The sequence below is a fragment of the Ranitomeya variabilis genome, chromosome 4 (assembly GCF_051348905.1).
Source record: "Ranitomeya variabilis isolate aRanVar5 chromosome 4, aRanVar5.hap1, whole genome shotgun sequence".
NCBI classification, from domain to species: Eukaryota; Metazoa; Chordata; class Amphibia; order Anura; family Dendrobatidae; genus Ranitomeya; species Ranitomeya variabilis.
This window is the reverse complement of record NC_135235.1, coordinates 398,659,843-398,678,424: the sequence shown is the minus strand read 5'-3', so window position 1 is coordinate 398,678,424 and position 18,582 is coordinate 398,659,843. Positions and strand designations below refer to the sequence as shown.

The following is an 18,582-nucleotide window of genomic DNA, read 5'->3' as shown; positions in this document are numbered from 1 at the left end:
TGGCAATTGTGTGGGCTCTGCAGAAGCTGCAACCATACCCCTATGGGCGCAACTTCACCGTGATAACAGATCATAACCCATTGAGTTGGCTCAACAGAGTAGTTCGGGACAACGGGAAATTGCTTAGATGGAGTCTGATATTACAGCAATCTGATTTTACAATTCAACATAAGAAGGGAATCGATCATGGCAAGGTGGGGCGGAACCAGATACACGCTCGGGAGCTGAAGTGTAAGTCAACCCCCATGCACGTTCATAAGGAGGGAGGTGTAGCGAAATATGTACAGGTATATATGTGTGACTAGCAGTAATTTAACATCTGTCCTGAGACTGCAGGTCTCACAGGGGTTACAGCATATGTTATCCTGAGATAGCAGTCTACTGTCTCCAATCTTGTCAGGGGGTCTTGCTAAGAACCAGGAAGGGGAAGCGTTTCACACCTTCTGTCTCTTTTGAAGAGAGATGTCAATTGCAGCCCGTCACTATCTATCTGTGAGAAACTTACACAGTGAATTTAAGAGGAAATAATATATTCATTGGTGGACTGTTCACGGTCCAGTCACAAACAAGCAATTATAGTAGTAACCTGGGAGGCTGGTATAGAAATCTGACCTCCAGGGTGACTCTATAAATTAGACCTACACACCAAGGGGGGGGGGGGGTGTTCACAGATTAAGGGGCAGCCAAGCTGATGTGTTCCAATCCATATTCATCCCCCCCTTAGGCAGCAGAAAGCAGACTTTCTCCAGTTTATTTTTATAACTGTTTTGCATATTTGTATGTCTTTTTATTACCAAGCACTGTACCTTTTGTATTAAAGTATAAAACTTTAATTAGTTGAACCTTGCATGTTCTAAAGAATCCACAGCCTTAAGGTGTGTGAGCCTTTTGATTGGCAGACAGCAGTGGTAATATTTCTGGGACTCATCGCCCATGTGTTCGGTGAGTGGTGGGAGCGTGTATGAGCGGGTGTGTGGCCTGGGTCGGTGTGTGATTTATGCTCCCACTACAGCATAGAACAGAGGTTGAATGCTGGACTGAGAGAGATAGATTAACCCCTTGCAGGCTCAACCCTAAGTCGCGTGCTGAGAAGTGGGTACGTGACTTGATAGTTGGCAGATTTTCTGCTACACTCAGGAATTACAGGTCTTATTTCTGTATAGTATATTCTCAATTGGGAGAGGACTGTGTCTCTAATTGGCCATTCAGTGTATAATACTGGAGGATAAAACAAGACTGAACACAAGACCTTCAGAGTCTTCTACACATCATAGGGCACATTCCAATAATAACTACAGACCGGTCTCCAATCTCCCCTTCATCTCTAAACTCTTGGAGCAACTGATATACTCCAGCCTTACCCGTTACCTCTCCACTCACTCCCTCCTAGACCCTTCACAGTCCGGTTTCCACCCCTACATTCGACAGAAACTGCACTCATCAAGGTGACCAATGACCTTCTGACAGCAAAATGTAACAGTGACCACTCTCTGCTCATTCTTCTTGACCTTTCTGCAGCTTTCGACACTGTTGACCACCCTCTCCTACTCTCTAGGCTCCAGTCACTAGGCATTAAGTACACTGCTCTCTCCTGGTTCTCCTCCTATCTTTCTGACCGCTCCTTCAGTGTTCTGTTCTCTGGCTCCACTTCATCTCCTCTTCCTCTCACTGTTGGGGTACCTCAGGGCTCAGTCTTTGGCCCCTTCTCTTCTCCCTCTACACGGCGCCAATTGGACAGACCATCAGCAGATTTGGCTTTCAGTACCATCTTTATACACGTCATCCCCTGACCTTACCCCCGTTGTATTACAGAACGCCACTGACTGTCTGCAGTCTTCAACATCATGTCCGCTCTCTATCTGAAACTCAACCTCTCCAAAACTGAACTTCTTCTGCTCCCGCCATCTACTAACCTCCCTAAATCTGACATTTCCCTCTCTGTGGGTAGCACCATAATAACACCCCGGCAGCAGGCACGCTGTCTGGGTGTTATGTTTGACTCCGATCTCACCTTCACCTCTCAAATACAATCTCTTGCCCGCTTGTGCCGCTTACACCTAAAAATCCGCCCTTTTCTCACTATAGAAACAACAAAGACCCTCACTGTCGCCTTGATCCACTCCCGCCTGGACTACTGCAATGCTCTATTAATTAGCCTCCCCCTTACTCGACTTTCCCCTCTCCAGTCTATCCTTAATGCAGCAGCCAGGGTTGTCCATCTAGCTAATCGTTACTCGGACGCGTACCCTCTTCGGCAGTCATTACACTGGCTGCCCATTCATTACAGGATACAATTCAAAGTACTTGTTCTCATCCACAAAGCTCTCCACAGTGCGGCACCCCCATACATCTCCTCCCTCATTTCGGTCTATCAGCCTAACCGACCGCTGCGCTCTGCAAATGACTTTCGACTAACCTCTGCACTAATCCGTACCTCCCACTCCCGACTCCAAGACTTCTCCCGTGCTGCGCCAATCCTCTGGAATGCTCTACCGCAAGATATTAGGACCATCCACAATTTGCATACTTTTAGGCGCTCGTTCAAAACACATTTTTTCAGAGCGGCCTACCACGTTCCCTAATCAAAGTCATTTTATGTTTGTGTGTGTGTGTGTAGCCCATTCACTATCCCCATCTATCCCCCACCCCCCTGAAGATGGCTGGACCATCATTGTGAATGCATCATTGTAAATACACACCTGTACTTTGTATCTCCCCCACCTCATTGTAGATTGTAAGCTCTCACGAGCAGGGTCGTCTTATTTCGCTTTAATTATTGTATTGCTAACGTTGTTACTTATGACTGTTGTGTTTGAAGCTGTTAAACTGTGAAGCGCTGCGGAATATGTTGACGCTATATAAATAAAGATTATTATTCCACAAAACATTCTCTCCCTTTACCTGATAATCTCGAGGAACATTGAAATATTCTTCTGACCAGTCCTGTGGAAGAAGAGGACTGGGACATCTCTCTAGTATTGGCCTCTTATTGGATATAACTGTAAGAAACACATACAGGAACAAATTCATTCTTTACATACAGATAATTATAGGCCATGTATATAGTCCTGTCTATTACCTGGTGATGTGAAGTGATGGGGAACCTCCATCATGATATTCGTGTACAGATCCTTGTGTCCTTCTATATACTCCCACTCCTCCATGGAGAAATAGACAGTGACATCCTGACACCTTATAGAAACCTGACATACAACGATACAATCAACATCCTGATTCTTTCATACTGTTACTGTATAATGTCCCGTCATTCCCACCAATGTCACCTCTCCAGTCAGCAGCTCAATAATCTTGTAGGTGAGTTCTAGTATCTTCTGGTGATTGTTTCCTTCATGTATCAGGGGATGAGATGGAGGCCCCGTGGTTGGGTTTCGGGTTCTGCCCGTGCCTTCAAATGCAGTGGTCCGACATTGCTCACTACAGGTGTTTTTCACTATTGTGTAATCCTATTTATAAAAGACACATTAATAAATCTCACTATAGTCATTTCCAGAGTCCTCACCTCTCCGGTTCTGTCCATCTGGTATTACCATAGTAAAGAATGGTGTTATGTGACCTCATCTGAATCTCTCACCTCTCCAGTAAGCCAAGTGAGGATCTTTAGGGTGAGGTGTAATATCCTCTCTGTCATATTGTCCCTGTCCCTATCCATTCTTGATTATTCAATCAGGAAAGTTCTCTTACATAGAAAACATCCACTGAGAAGATCCGATATTGTAGGAACCTAAATGGAAAAAAGATTAGACAATGTAAAATCAAGAAGAATCCCATTTAAGAAATTTCTAGGGAATGTTAGCTGCTTCACGTGATCCCTACATCCAGTCATGTGCATCATCTTGCCCCTGGTATATCTTTCATTTTATTTTTATAAAAGTTTTAAAAAAGAACTACAAAAATATATCATTTTGTAATGAAATACAAAAAAAAACTAAAGTTGGTGCATTCAAAAAGAAAAGAAAATAGAAACTTCCTGAATCAATGTAATAGATGTCCAAATATGGATTAATGTTACAGAGGAACAAAATTGTTATTAGGCAAAACAAACCATAAATCCCAGCTAAATAAAAACATTGTGAACATATTTAAACTTAGGGCTAGAAGTTATCAAGTAAGCAGTGTTCACCGATTCTACTGACAATTTCGATGAGTGATGGTACTTCAGATTTTTTACAATAATAAACTACAATGCCTTGCGAAAGTCATTTGAGGGTCATTTGACACATCAAACTTATTGAGAATGTCACACCAGAAACAATGGTGTGCTTGGTTTTAACGTAGCTTTATTCTTTCATGAGTTATTTACAAGTTTATGACCACATGTGAAAGTGCTGCCCATTGTGTTGGATTGTCAATGCAACCCTCTTCTCCCACTCTTGACACACTGATAGCAACACTGCAGAAGAAATGCTAGCACAGGCCACAATCTGACTGAAAACTGACCCCTTTAGGGACTATTCTCCTTGACGCAGCTCCGAAAATCTGCCTTGACATTGTCCTTCCCGTTGATGTGTAGGCAATGTGTAGATGTTCACCTCTGCTGTACAGATCCACCCTGAAATCTGCATCAACGTCTTGAAGCGGGCAACTCCCTGATGATATTCACGTAAACCACCATGAGCTGGTTGTCCGAAAGTACCCTTACATGGTGGCCCTGCAAACATGGTAAAAACCTTCGGTAGTGCTCTCTCCACTGCCAGAAGTTCCCAAACATTTGAGGACTCCTTTCTTTTGCCCAGTGACAAATTCCCCTGGATGTCTAGATGGGCCCTCCACCCTATGGGACTGGTATCTGTGGTGACCACCCTGGAGATGTTGGGAACCCAAGGGACGCCTTCCCAGGCTGAGTCCAACCTTGTCCACCACAGAAGGGAGTGTATCACCTGCAGAGGTAGCACCAGAAAGCCTTCTAGTTTACCCCGTAAGGCTCTCTCACTCTATAGAATGTACCACTGTAAGTCTCTTGAATGAACCTTTGCCCACTTCACTGCTGGGATACAGGAGGTGAGAGAACCTAGCAGGGACATTGCTCTTCTGAGGGTCATCACTGGCTTCTGTAGTGCCATGGACACCAGACCAATTATCTTTTCTCGCTGCCAAACGACACTCTTGATGGTCAATATCCAGGATGAGCCCTAAGAAAGTCTGTGTTCTTTGCTGGTCCAATCTTGATTTTTCCAGATTCAAAAGCCATCCGAACCCTTTTAAAAGGTATTACATATTGCCATTACTTGACATTGACAGGGATTGTATGAATTTCTCACTATGAGGAAATCGTCTAGATAGGGGACTATTAGCCTGTTCTCTTCCCTGAGGTGGGCCCGGACCTCTGATACCAATTTTGTGAACACCGGAGGTGCCATTGCTAGGCCAAAGGGTAGGGCATTGTACTGGAAGTGTGGTGTGACCCCCTCTATTATTACTGCTACCCTGAGAAATATTTAGAAGTCTGTGTGTATTGGCACGTAATAATAATAATTAATTAATAATAATAATTTTCAGGTTGATTATCACCCTTTAACAATCATCCGGTTTTTTTTCATCAGGAACAGGGGTGAATAAAAACCTTTCCCCCACTGCTCTAGAGGAACCTCTGGCAGAACGTTTTTGTTCAACAGACTCACGATCTCCGACTTGAACGCCTGTTGTTCTCGTGGAGATGCATGTGGGCCCATTAGTTATCACAAATTTCTCTGGGGGATGCATTAGAAATTCCATCCTTAGTAAATTCTTTAATTGGTGAAATAGGGCAATATAATACGGCAAAATGTTTTGTAATATTCATTAAATACTCCATCTGTACCTGGTGATTGATTATTTTTAAGACGTTCGATAATCCTAGATACTTCTATTGCATTGAAAGATTAATTTAGGTTATTTGGGAGTTCCTGGGATAGTGTAGGTAATGTGATATGACTCAAAAGAATTAGTAGTCTATAGAAGGCTGTAGAGGGGCTGATTGTTGCCCAGTGACCTGGATGCGACAGCGGGTCATTAGCTCAGAGCATGATGTATCAATCTTGTACGTCATTGCAGCACTGACAATTTATAAAGTAGAGCAATTCTCGTGCATAAAAAAAGTGTCTCTTAGTGTCTGACAGCAGCCAAACAGAAAAACTATAGAAATCTGGTATTGCTGTAATTGCACCGACCCAAACAATAAGGTAATCTAATCACTATGCCGCTAACAGGTTTCGATATATGTCTTACCACAAGCATGAGGCGGAGAGAACAACAAAGAGAAAGCCTTCTCGACTATGCCAAATTGTGCATTAGGATTCAGGTAACTTATGCGTTTCAAATAATATTAGGGGGCGCTAGTAAAAAGAGACAGAAAGGGATACCAGCTGCAAACAGAACAACACACCACACAAGTTTTCAGAAATTAAATATAGTTAAAAATAAATGTTTGTGCTATGATTATCCTTCTCAAAATGGTCAGTATAAAACTCTCAATTAGGCTGTTATCTTATCACATCCAATTAGTAAAGGTGCAAAGTCAAAATAAAAACTATAGTCCTAACACAATCGGGGACAATAGAGAGTTACCTCATTCTGATAGCTGTAAACACTGCTCTGAGGTAAACCTCTGAATGAAGCGTTGTTTACTGTGCCACACGAAATTCCAGTTGGTAGTGGTGAAGACTTAACCCCTTAATCCCATATGACGTACTATCCCGTCGAGGTGGGCCTTAATTCCCACCGACGGGATAGTACGTCATAGCGATCGGACGCGCTCACGGGGGGAGCGCGGCCGAGTGTCAGCTACCTATCGCAGCTGACATCCGGCACTATGTGCCAGGAGTGGTCACGGACCGCCCCCGGCACATTAACCCCCGGCACACCGCGATCAAAGATGATCGAAGTGTACCAGCGGTACAGGGAAGCATCGCGCAGGGAGGGGGCCCCCTGCGTGCTTCCCTGAGACGATCGGTACAAGGTGATGTACTCACCTTGTACCGAGCGTCTTCTCCCTGCAGTCCCCGGATCCAAAATGGCCGCGGGGCTGCATCCGGGTCCTGAAGGGAGTACTTCCGGGTGCCGTGCAGGCGCTGGTAAGCCTGCACGGCTGTATGTCAGATCGCTGATCTGACAGAGTGCTGTGCACACTGTCAGATCGGCAATCTGTGATGTCCCCCCCCCCCCCCGCCCCCCGGGACAAAGTAAAAAAAAAAATTTCCACATGTGTAAAAAAAAAAAATCCTAAATAAAGAAAAAAATACATATTATTCCCATAAATACATTTCTTTATCTAAAAAAAACAATAAAAGGGGGCGTGTCCTGGCCATGAGGAAGGAAGGCTGCTAGTTCCCTGAGCTCCTGCTTCCCCGGCCGAATAAAGCCCTGCAACAGCCCAGAAACTGACTTTAACAGAGCCTATGCCTGCTAAACGGAAGCCTGCACGCCCCACCACCCCTTCTGGACCCCCTGTGGAGTTCTCTGCAAGTATATCTCGCTTTTTAAGAAGCTCTGGGAAGGGGCCTTGGAGCTGCACTGATCCTAAGATGACTGATCCCTCCCCCAAGCCCTGCAGCACTACACATGAGGCAAAAAACAAACAGAGAGAGAAGGAGACACCTCAGACCTGCACGGAGGTTTCCAGAGCATCTGTCACCAGACTGTTTACTCAGGAGAGGCCCCTGGAGGCCCCCCTGCAGGGGGTCTCAGATGAAGGTACCGCAGGGGAGAGGGAGGATGGTGGGGGCTCGGATCATGAGACTGTACAAACAGAGGGAGAAGTGGTGAGGTCCTGGACACAGAGAGCAGAGCTCTACCCCTCCCAAACTGAGTGGCCTGTGCTGCAGGAGACTCAGCTGCCTCCTAGCCTGTCTCCTCAGCCACTTACACCTGCAGAGGGGGTGCTTCAACAACTCTCTATTCAGAAACCGGGCTGTGGAGCAGGTTATCTCCCCCCTCTACTAAACTACCCCACAGAAGCCACAGGGGGTGAGCGACGAGTGGAGCCGACCATCACTGGAGGCCCCAGTGGTTCCCCTATTTTACCAAATATGCGGCCACAAGATAGCCCTGACCCAGACATGTGGGAAGCTTTTAAGGCCCGTATTAGCAACGTCCCAACTAAAGAGGAACTTGAGGGCTTTATCTCCAGGGTGGAGAACTCCTTTAAAGCTGAAACAATGGCCCTGAGAGGGGACGTCTCAGTTCTAGCGGGCAGAGTCACACTTACTGACACTACTGTGGAAAATCTCTCCAGCAAGATTCTAGCCCTAGAGGATAAACTGTCAGCCCAGACGTCCACCTTTGAGAGCTTTCTAGACCATATGGAGGACTTGGAGAATCGGGAGAGAAGGCAAAATCTGAGAGTGAGGGGTCTACCGGAATCAGTCCAAGCCAGTGACCTAAGTGCGACTCTTCAAGCTTTGTTCAATTCCGTTAGGAACACTGCCCCGGAGGTGGGTATTGAATTTGACAGAGCTCATAGGTCGCTGGGCCCTCTCCCTGAGGATGGAGGTCTGCCTAGAGACGTGATTTGTCGTTTTCATAGGTACCAAGTGAAGGAAGAAATCCTCAACTGTTCCAGAAAGACCCAGGAGATCCGATTCAAAGATTACCAATTACAGTTCCTCTCGGATCTGTCACGGAGAACCCTCCAAAAGAGGAGAGCTTTGCGACCTCTACTTAACCTCCTTCGCCAAAGCCAGATCCCCTATTCTTGGGGATATCCGTTCCGCCTTCAGGTTCGGCGGGGAACCCAGATGGTGTCATTATCTCACCCCAGGGAGCATCGTTCATTTCTCTCCCTTCTGAACCTCGAGGATCCGGGCCTACAATTCCCTGACTGGCCTTATCCCGTTGGTCAGGATATGGGCCCTATGCCACAGCGCCGAAAGAGGGCGCGTCGCAACCGTGGAAGAGGCCGCACTAGATCTCGCGGTAGAGGACAGAACTGTAATGATGTATCTGAAGACGGCTGATATGCAAGCGTCCAGTATTTTTGGTTCAGTCGGTTGTAGACCTTTAGGTCTTTGGTCTAGCTTCAGGCAGTAATGGCCGTGTTGATGATATATGCTTTGCTCTTTTCCCTTAGTCATTTTCCCTTCCCTCTCCACTATTCCATTCTCTTCCTTTCCCCTTCATATTCTTCCCCCTCCCTCTCCTCTCCTTTGATTACCCCTCCCCCCCCTTTTTTTCTTCTCCCTTTCCCTCCCCCTCTGGTGGTTCGGTTGGTTGTACTGGGTAATTTTGTGTATTTTCTTTGTCTCAGGGTAGTTCGCCGGGGAACATAGTGTGTTATACAGATATATTGTTTATCGAATCCGTCGGTATACGACTTATTTTGTTATATATTGTTCTGACTTTCTTCCTTTCTTCAGTGGAAAGGACACACACGACTCGTTACGGGGTTATACGGTTGGTCCAAACCGTGATATTCGTAAAACGACTATACCCCATATCTTAAGTAAGAGTTTTCAATTTTCAGCTCCCCCAGGGGTACAATTTACTGCTACATTCCTTTTTTCTTCTATATTTGCCTACTCTTTTTCTCTTCTTTTTTTTTTCTAATTTGCTGCGTCTTGTTTTCTGCTCTAATCTCTCAGGTGTCAGGATAACCCCTTTTTGGGGCCTAACGGTTGGGTACTCGACGTTCTATTAAAAAATGGGTTCCTTAAAATTTGGGTCCCTAAATGTACGGGGTTTCAATACTCCCCAAAAACGAAGCCACGTACTTACAGATATGCACAAGCTAGGGGTTCAGATACTCTTTCTTCAAGAAACTCATTTTAGAACTGACCGGATACCAGTTATCGGGGGTAGACTTTATGATAGATGGTCCCATAGTTCCAACCCCGAATCGAGGACAAAAGGTGTCTCAATAGCCTTTTGTAAGAATTTAAATATCATATTGATAGACACGGTCATAGATGAAGGGGGACGCTATATTTTTATGAAAGTTAAAGTTGCTGAACGGATCCTGACCCTTGTTAACTGGTATCTCCCGAACCGGGAACAGCCTAAGGTCTGCAAGTCTCTATTGTTGAAACTGTCTTCATTTGCGGAGGGCCAGGTTGTGATAGGTGGAGATTTTAACTTTGTCTTTGATCCCAAACTAGATACCTCCTCTGGTCGGGGGGCGGTCCCATCGAAAAAGGTGAGAGCCCTACAAAAATTCTTACTTAAACTACATCTGATAGATGTCTGGAGAATCCTCAATCCTAGAGGTAAGGATTATACTTTCTATTCTACTCCACATAACTCCTACAGCAGAATTGACCTTTTTCTGGTCAGCAGGGGGGTCTTATCTTGGAGGCCTGATGCCAGGATTGGTAATATGGTTCAGTCGGATCATTGCCCTATTTTTTTATCCTTGGAGATACCTGGGCTGGCTATGAAAAAATTCTCATGGAAATTGAATGGCAACCTTTTACGAGACGCAACCTGTTTGAGTGATTTGAAATCTGACATTGCAGCGTTTGCCCATACTCATGCGACAGATCCCACACCTCAGGCAATTAAATGGGAAGCACTGAAGTGCGTCATGAGAGGCACCCTAATCAAACATGGGGCTAGAATCAAAAAACTTCAGACTGAGGAAATAGACGCTTTGTTGTCACAAATTCAGACCCTGGAAAGCAGGCATAAGAATTCGAGGTCCTCTGAGACTTTGGTCGAGCTCACTACAAAAAGGCTTGAACTTAAAGGCCTGCTTGATAGACGGTTTATGGGTGACAAGGAAAGAACTAAAGGGTTTTTCTACAAAAGAGCTAATGTTTGCGGGCGCCCTCTAGCACGACTGCTTCATCCCAGATCGGATCCCACCCTTATCTCATCACTCAAAAATGATAAGGGCCAACTGGTCCATAGTAATGAGGAGATCCTAGAGGTCTTTCAAAAGTTCTATAAATCTCTGTACAACATTAGGGGCAGGTTCGCTGATTTGGATCCCACCACGTTGAAAAATAAAATTAAATCTTATATGAATAGGATCAAGGACCCGTCCCTCCTTGAGGCGGATTTGGCTGTCCTGGAAAAGGACGTAACCCCTGAGGAGCTGTCAGAAGCTGTTAAATCCACGTCCACCTCTAAATGTCCTGGGCCGGATGGGTTCACTCCCTTATTCTATAAATCCCTTCTATCTGACTTGCTTCCCCAAATGGTCCTCACCTTTAATGCGATTTCTGAGGAGAATAGTTTTACCCCCCAGTCTCTAGAGGCTCATATTTCTATTCTGCTAAAGCCTAATAAAGATCCCCTACTGGCCGGGAGTTATAGGCCAATCTCTCTGATCAACGTCGATGTAAAATTATTTGCTAAGATTTTGGCTGACAGATTGTCGGGACTTCTCCCATCTATTATCGACATTGATCAGGTGGGCTTTGTCAAGGGCCGGGAGGCGCGGGACAGCATTATCAGGTCTCTTCTCCTTATTGAGAGGACCAAGATGCAAAAGTCCCCTCTTTGTCTTCTGTCGATTGACGCGGAAGAGGCCTTTGATAGAGTCCATTGGGATTTTCTACGGGAGACCCTGACCCATATTGGCTTACAATCCAATTTCCTGGGGAAAATTATGTCATTATATTCAAAACCCTCAGCTCGTGTTAGAGTCAATGGATCTTTGTCCGATCGTTTTTATATCCAGAACGGTACTAGACAAGGCTGCCCGTTGTCGCCCCTATTATATGTTTTAGTTATTGAGCATATGTTTAAGGCTATCCGAGTTAATGACAGTATCTCAGGGATTCAGGTTGGAAACTCTAACCATAAAACGGCCCTATTTGCCGACGACATCCTCCTCTTTGTCTCTAACCCAGTCGTCTCTTTTCCAGTGCTTATGAAGGAGTTCGAATCCTTCGGGGATTTAAGTAACTTCAAGATTAATTACTCCAAAACTGAGGTCCTAAACATTTCTCTATCTTCTTCCGTGGTGGCTTCCTTGAAGCAGGCCTTCCCCTTCAGATGGCAACGGGATCAGATTTCATATCTCGGGGTGAACCTCACCTCGGATCCTCTTCAATTATTTTCTTTGAACCATCAGGTCATTTTGAACAAGGTGGGATCCCTTCTGGAGTCTTACGGCCCATTGAGGCTGTCGTGGCTCGGTAGGATTCAGGTGGTAAAGATGGATATCCTGCCGAGATTTCTTTATATCTTTCAGGCAATTCCCATTTGGCCACATAAATCGTTTTTTATTAAAATACAGTCCTTGATTTCCCGTTTTATCTGGAAGGGGAAAACACCGAGGGTGAGTTACAAGGTTTTATCTAGGCCACGCCAGTTTGGTGGGGTTGGTCTACCCAACCTCCGAAACTATTGCAGGGCGGCCATATTAGTTCGCCTCTTGGACTGGAAATATAAAATTAAATTTAAAAAATGGGTAGAGTTGGAACAAGAATGGTCCGATTTGCCTCTTCAGTATCTTCAGTGGATCCCAAAGCAATATGCTCTTCAACAGGGGAGATTTTCCTTCCTAACCTCAGAGGCTATGAGGGCATGGCACTGCAGTGGGGTGAAGGGGTCCGCTCCTTCTGGGGCCAGCCTTCTTACACCTATTTTTTGCAACCCGGCATTTCCTCCGGGCATTCACAGGAAAGCCTTCATGGGATGGAAATACGAGGATGACATACGGGTTGGTGATATCTTACAGCGTGGCGAGATTCCCACCCTCTGTTCCCTCCAAACCCAATCTCCCTCCACTAAACTTCTATGGTGGGAGTACTTGCAGGTCCGGTCTTTCCTGGCTTCTTTGAATTTGCCTAGGGGTTCGAACTGTAGACTCTCTCCCTTGGAACTGTTGTTTGCCGGTGGTGACGCCCCGAGCAGGGGAATCTCTTCCCTCTACTCAATTTTTTCAACACCTGACTCTGACGCAAGGCTCTATTTCCAGTCTGCTTGGGAGAAGGATTTAGGGCGGACTCTGTCGGATGAGGATTGGGAGCGTTGCTTCCTGATGAACCATAAACTCCCGAATTCCAGTGAGGCCTCGGAGAAGGGTTATAAACTGCAATATAGGTGGTACCTCACACCTGACAGGTTACACAAATTTTCTCCCTCAATTTCAAACTGCTGCTGGAGGTGTGGAAATGGCATTGGCTCCCTTTTGCATATCTGGTGGGACTGCCCCTTGATTAGAACATTCTGGGACCAAGTGTTCCGAAATTATGGTTTGATCACAGGCAAGCACATCACCGGTACTCCGGAGATTGCATTACTCTCCATGATTCCCGGTTCGGTGAGATCCCAAAAAAAGGACATCCTTAAATTTTGCCTAGCAGCTGCTAGAACGGTCATCCCCCGCCGATGGCGAGACCCGGTTCCCCCCGATGTTGTGGAGTGGTTTTCAGAATTTGAAACCATCTTTAGGATGGAGGAAATTGAAGCAGACCTTTCACAGACAAGGGTCTCCTTCTTAGGTACCTGGACTGAATGGATTCTATTTAAAGATTCTGCTCGTTTCCCTGACCTGTTTACCTGAATACACCTGTCTATTCTACAGTCGATTACTAAGCTACTCTTCCTTTCTTTTCGTGTTCTCATTTTATATATCTTTTCTTGAGCCCCACCTAATTGGGCTCCCCCCTCTATTTTTTCTTCTTTCTATCTCCCCCCTGGGTGAGCTGTTCACCTTCCACCAGCTCGGTGTGATAGGTCTGTACCATGATTTACCAGTTACTTTTATAATGATACTATCTGCGTGCATGTCTCGCTTTAGGGGACATGGGCGAACTGATTTTAGGTATGCTTTACTTTATTTACGGTAATGAAAGTCCTCGCCTGTTGCGGGGGCAAGGAGTCATTGCTTATATGGTAAAGATACCGTAGTCATTCTTGAGGGTTTACTCCCTCTAATTTTTTTTTTTTTTTTCTCTTTTTTGTAAGATTTATGCAAGGTTTGTGAATGAGTGTTTTTTTGTGTTACTCTTCTCGATTTGTATATTATAAGAAAAAGTACTTTGATCATTGACGTAGTTTTCAACTACTGTTTTTCTTGTAAAATTCTCTTCTCTTTAATAAAAATATATTTAACAACAATAAAAAAAACAATAAAAGTACACATATTTAGTATCGCCGCGTCCGTAACGACCCAACCTATAAAACTGTCCCACTAGTTAACCCCTTCAGTGAACACCGTAACACACACACAAAAAAAACGAGCCAAAAAACAACGCTTTATTATCATACCGCCGAAGAAAAAGTGCAATAACACGCGATCAAAAAGACGGATATAAATATCCATGGTACCGCTGAAAACATCATCTTGTCCCGCAAAAAACGAGCCGCCATATAGCATCATAACCAAAAAAATAAAAAAGTTATAGTCCTCAGAATAAAGCGATGCCAAAATAATTATTTTTTCTATAAAATAGCTTTTATCGTATAAAAGCGCCAAAACATAAAAAAATGATATAAATGAGATATCGCTGTAATCGCACTGACCCGACGAATAAAACTGCTTTATCAATTTTACCAAACGTGGAACGGTATAAACGCCTCCCCCCAAAAGAAATTAATGAATAGCTGGTTTTTGGTCATTCTGCCTCACAAAAATCGGATTAGTGAAAAAAAAGTGATTAAAAACTGTCACGTGTCCGAAAATGTTACCAATAAAAACGTCAACTCGTCCCGCAAAAAACAAGACCTCACATGGCTCTGTAGACCAAAATATGGAAAAATTATAGGTCTCAAAATGTGGAGACGCAAAAACTTTTTAGCTATAAAAAGCGTCTTTTAGTGTGTGACAGCTGCCAATCATAAAAATCCGATATAAAAAACGCTATAAAAGTAAATCAAATGAAATAATTTGCATATTTTTGGAGTGCCGGACTTGTTTCATTATAATAAAAGTAAATCAACCCCCTTAGTTAGGGAAAAATAATAAAATTAAAAAAAATGTATTTATTTCCATCTTCCCATTAGGGCTAGGGTTAGGGTTAGGGCTAGGGATAGGGTTAGGATTAGGGTTATGGCTAGGGTTAGGGCTAGGGTTAGGGTTAGGGCTAGGGTTAGGGCTAGGGGTTGGGGCTAGGTTTGGAGCTAAAGTTAGGGTTAGGGTTGTGTTGTGAATTCTGCTCTTGGGCTCCCTCCGGTGGTTGTAAGTGGTAGCGCTGCTGTCTCTGAATCGCAGCATTTATCAGGCGTGTTCATTTTCTGCAAATCTGACTGGGCTATTTAGTCTTGCTTCACCCTTTAGCCAGTGCCAGTTGTCCATTGTTCCTGGAGGATTCACATCTCTGTCTGGTCTCTCCTGCTTTGCAGTTCTTTTCAACAAAGATAAGTTTTGGCCTTGATTTTTTTGCTGTCCACATGCTGTGGCCTTATTGTTCAGTTCTTTTCCATGTTTTTTGTCTTGTCCAGCTTGGTCTGTATAAGGATTTGTTTAGCCAAGCTGCTATCTCTGGAGATGCAGATATACCCTCCATATCTTTAGTTAGCTGTGGAGTTTTTGTATTTTCTGTGGTGGATATTTTCTAGTGTTTTAATACTGACCGCAAAGTACTCTGTCCTATCCTTTCTATTTAGCTAGAAGTGGCCTCCTTTGCTAAATTCTGATTTCAGTCTGTGTATGTTTTTTCCCTCTCCTCTCACAGTCAATATTTGTGGGGGGCTGCCTATCCTTTGGGGATTTTCTCTGAGGCAAGATAGTTTTCCCTTTTCTATCTCTAGGGGTAATTAGTCCTCCGGCTGTGTCGAGATGTCTAGGGAGCGCTAGGTACATTCCACGGCTACTTCTAGTTGCGGTGTTAAGTTCAGGGTCTGCAGTCAGTACAGGTACCACCTTCTCCAGAGTACGTCTCATGCTGCTCTTAGGCCACCAGATCATAACAGTACAACTGGCCAACAATGAGTTAACCGCATCTCAGAAGAAGGGAAGGAAAGTGCTGAGCCATTTTTTTTTCTGTAGTCTGTTGTGTTTTTTTTTCTTCCCTCTTTACCTCTGGGTGGCTCAGGAGTTTGGCGCTGGTATGGATGTTCAGGGATTGGCTTCTCGTGTGGATCAACTTGCTGCTAGAGTACAGGGTATTTCCGATTATATCGTTCAGACTCCGGTTTTAGAGCCTAGAATTCCAACTCCTGATTTGTTTTTTGGGGATAGGTCCAAATGTCTGAGCTTTAATAATAACTGTAAACTGTTTTTTGCTCTGAAACCCCGTTCCTCTGGTGATCCCATCCAGCAGGTTAAAATTGTTATATCTCTGCTGCGTGGTGACCCCCAGGATTCGGTATTTGCCCTGGAACCTGGGAATCCGGCGTTGCTTAATGTAGACACCTTTTTTCAGGCGCTTGGGTTATTGTATGACGAACCTAATTCAGTGGATCACGCTGAGAAGACCTTGTTGGCCCTGTCTCAGGGTCAAGAAGCGGCAGAATCATATTGCCAGAAGTTTAGAAAATGGTCTGTACTGACTAAATGGAATGAGGATGCCTTGGTGGCAATCTTCAGAAAGGGTCTTTCTGAATCCGTTAAAGATGTTATGGTGGGGTTCCCCACGCCTGCTGGTCTGAGTGATTCTATGTCTCTGGCCATTCAGATTGATCGGCGCTTGCGCGAGCGCAGAGTTGTGCACACTATGGCATTGTCTTCCGAGCGGAGTCCTGAGCCTATGCAGTGTGATAGGATTGTGTCTAGAGCTGAACGACAAGGATTCAGATGTCAGAATAGGTTGTGTTTTTACTGCGGCGATTCTGCTCATGTTATTTTTGATTGCCCTAAGCGTACCAAGAGAATCGCTAGTTCTGTTACCATCAGTACTGTGCAACCTAAATTTCTGTTATCTGTGACCCTGATCTGCTCATTATCATCATTTTCTGTCATGGCATTTGTGGATTCATGCGCCGCTCTAAACTTAATGGACTTAGAATTTGCCAGACGTTGTGGTTTCCCCTTGCAGCCTTTGCAGAGTCCTATTCCTTTGAGGGGCATTGATGCTACACCGTTGGCTAAAAATAAACCTCAGTTTTGGACACAGCTGACCATGTGCATGGCGCCAGCCCATCAGGAAGATTGTCGTTTTCTGGTGTTGCATAATTTGCATGATGCTATTGTGCTGGGTTTCCCATGGTTACAGTTGCATAATCCGGTATTAGATTGGAAATCTATGTCTGTGACTAGTTGGGGTTGTCAGGGGGTTCATGGTGACGTTCCTTTGATGTCAATTGCCTCCTCCCCCTCTTCTGAAATTCCTGAGTTTTTGTCAGATTTCCAGGATGTATTCGATGAGCCCAAGTCCAGTTCCCTTCCACCGCATAGGGACTGTGATTGTGCTATTGACTTGATTCCAGGCTGTAAGTTCCCTAAGGGCCGACTTTTCAACCTGTCTGTGCCAGAACATACCGCCATGCGGAGTTATGTTAAGGAGTCTTTGGAGAAAGGGCATATTCGGCCATCTTCTTCACCATTGGGAGGTTTTTTTTTGTTGCCAAAAAAGATGGCTCCTTGAGACCCTGTATTGATTATCGCCTCTTGAATAAGATCACGGTCAAATTCCAATACCCTTTGCCTTTGCTTTCTGATCTGTTTGCTAGGATTAAGGGGGCTAGTTGGTTTACTAAGATTGACCTTCGAGGGGCATATAATCTTGTTCGTATTAAACAGGGTGACGAACGGAAAACTGCGTTTAATACGCCCGAAGGCCATTTTGAATATCTTGTGATGCCATTCGGACTCTCTAATGCTCCATCTGTGTTTCAGTCCTTCATGCATGATATATTTCGGAATTATCTTGATAAATTCATGATTGTATATTTGGATGATATTTTGATTTTTTCAGATGATTGGGAGTCTCATGTGAAACAAGTCAGGATGGTATTTCAGATCCTTCGTGATAATGCCTTGTTTGTGAATGGGTCTAAGTGCCTCTTTGGAGTACAGAAGATTTCTTTTTTGGGCTTCATTTTTTCTCCCTCATCTATAGAAATGGATCCGGTTAAGGTTCAGGCTATTCATGATTGGATCCAGCCCACATCCGTGAAGAGCCTTCAGAAATTTTTGGGCTTTGCTAATTTTTATCGCCGTTTCATTGCCAACTTCTCCAGTGTGGTTAAACCCTTGACCGATTTGACAAAAAAAGGCGCTGATGTGACGAATTGGTCCTCTGCGGCTGTTTCTGCCTTTCAGGAGCTAAAACGCCGATTTACTTCTGCCCCTGTGTTGCGTCAGCCGGATGTTTCTCTTCCTTTTCAGGTTGAGGTTGACGCTTCTGAGATTGGGGCAGGGGCCGTTTTGTCTCAGAGAAATTCTGATGGTTCCTTGATGAAACCGTGTGCCTTCTTTTCTCGAAAGTTTTCGCCTGCGGAACGCAATTATGATGTCGGCAATCGTGAGTTGTTGGCTATGAAGTGGGCATTTGAGGAGTGGCGACATTGGCTTGAGGGGGCCAAGCACCGTATTGTGGTCTTGACCGATCATAAGAATCTGATTTATCTCGAGTCTGCCAAACGGCTGAATCCTAGACAGGCCCGATGGTCCCTGTTTTTCTCCCGTTTTGATTTTGTGGTCTCGTATCTTCCGGGTTCTAAGAATGTTAAGGCTGATGCCCTCTCTAGGAGCTTTTTGCCTGATTCTCCTAGGGTCCTTGAGCCGGTCGGTATTCTGAAGGAAGGGGTGATTCT

The 18,582-nt window shown here is 44.7% G+C and overlaps 1 protein-coding gene across 2 annotated transcripts in view; it reads right to left on the bottom strand.

The window, feature by feature from the left end:
- LOC143764887 (uncharacterized) overlaps positions 1-18,582 on the bottom strand; it is a 53,621-nt gene that overhangs the window by 26,802 nt on the left and 8,237 nt on the right. For both annotated transcript variants that reach the window (XM_077250961.1, XM_077250962.1), the window contains 4 exons: positions 3,593-3,742; positions 3,285-3,464; positions 3,080-3,203; positions 2,902-2,999 (listed from right to left, as the gene is read on the bottom strand). In XM_077250961.1, the coding sequence (XP_077107076.1) occupies positions 2,902-2,999; positions 3,080-3,203; positions 3,285-3,464; positions 3,593-3,670 (480 nt within the window). In that variant the 5' untranslated portion in view covers positions 3,671-3,742. The remainder of the gene's footprint in view (positions 1-2,901; positions 3,000-3,079; positions 3,204-3,284; positions 3,465-3,592; positions 3,743-18,582) is intronic.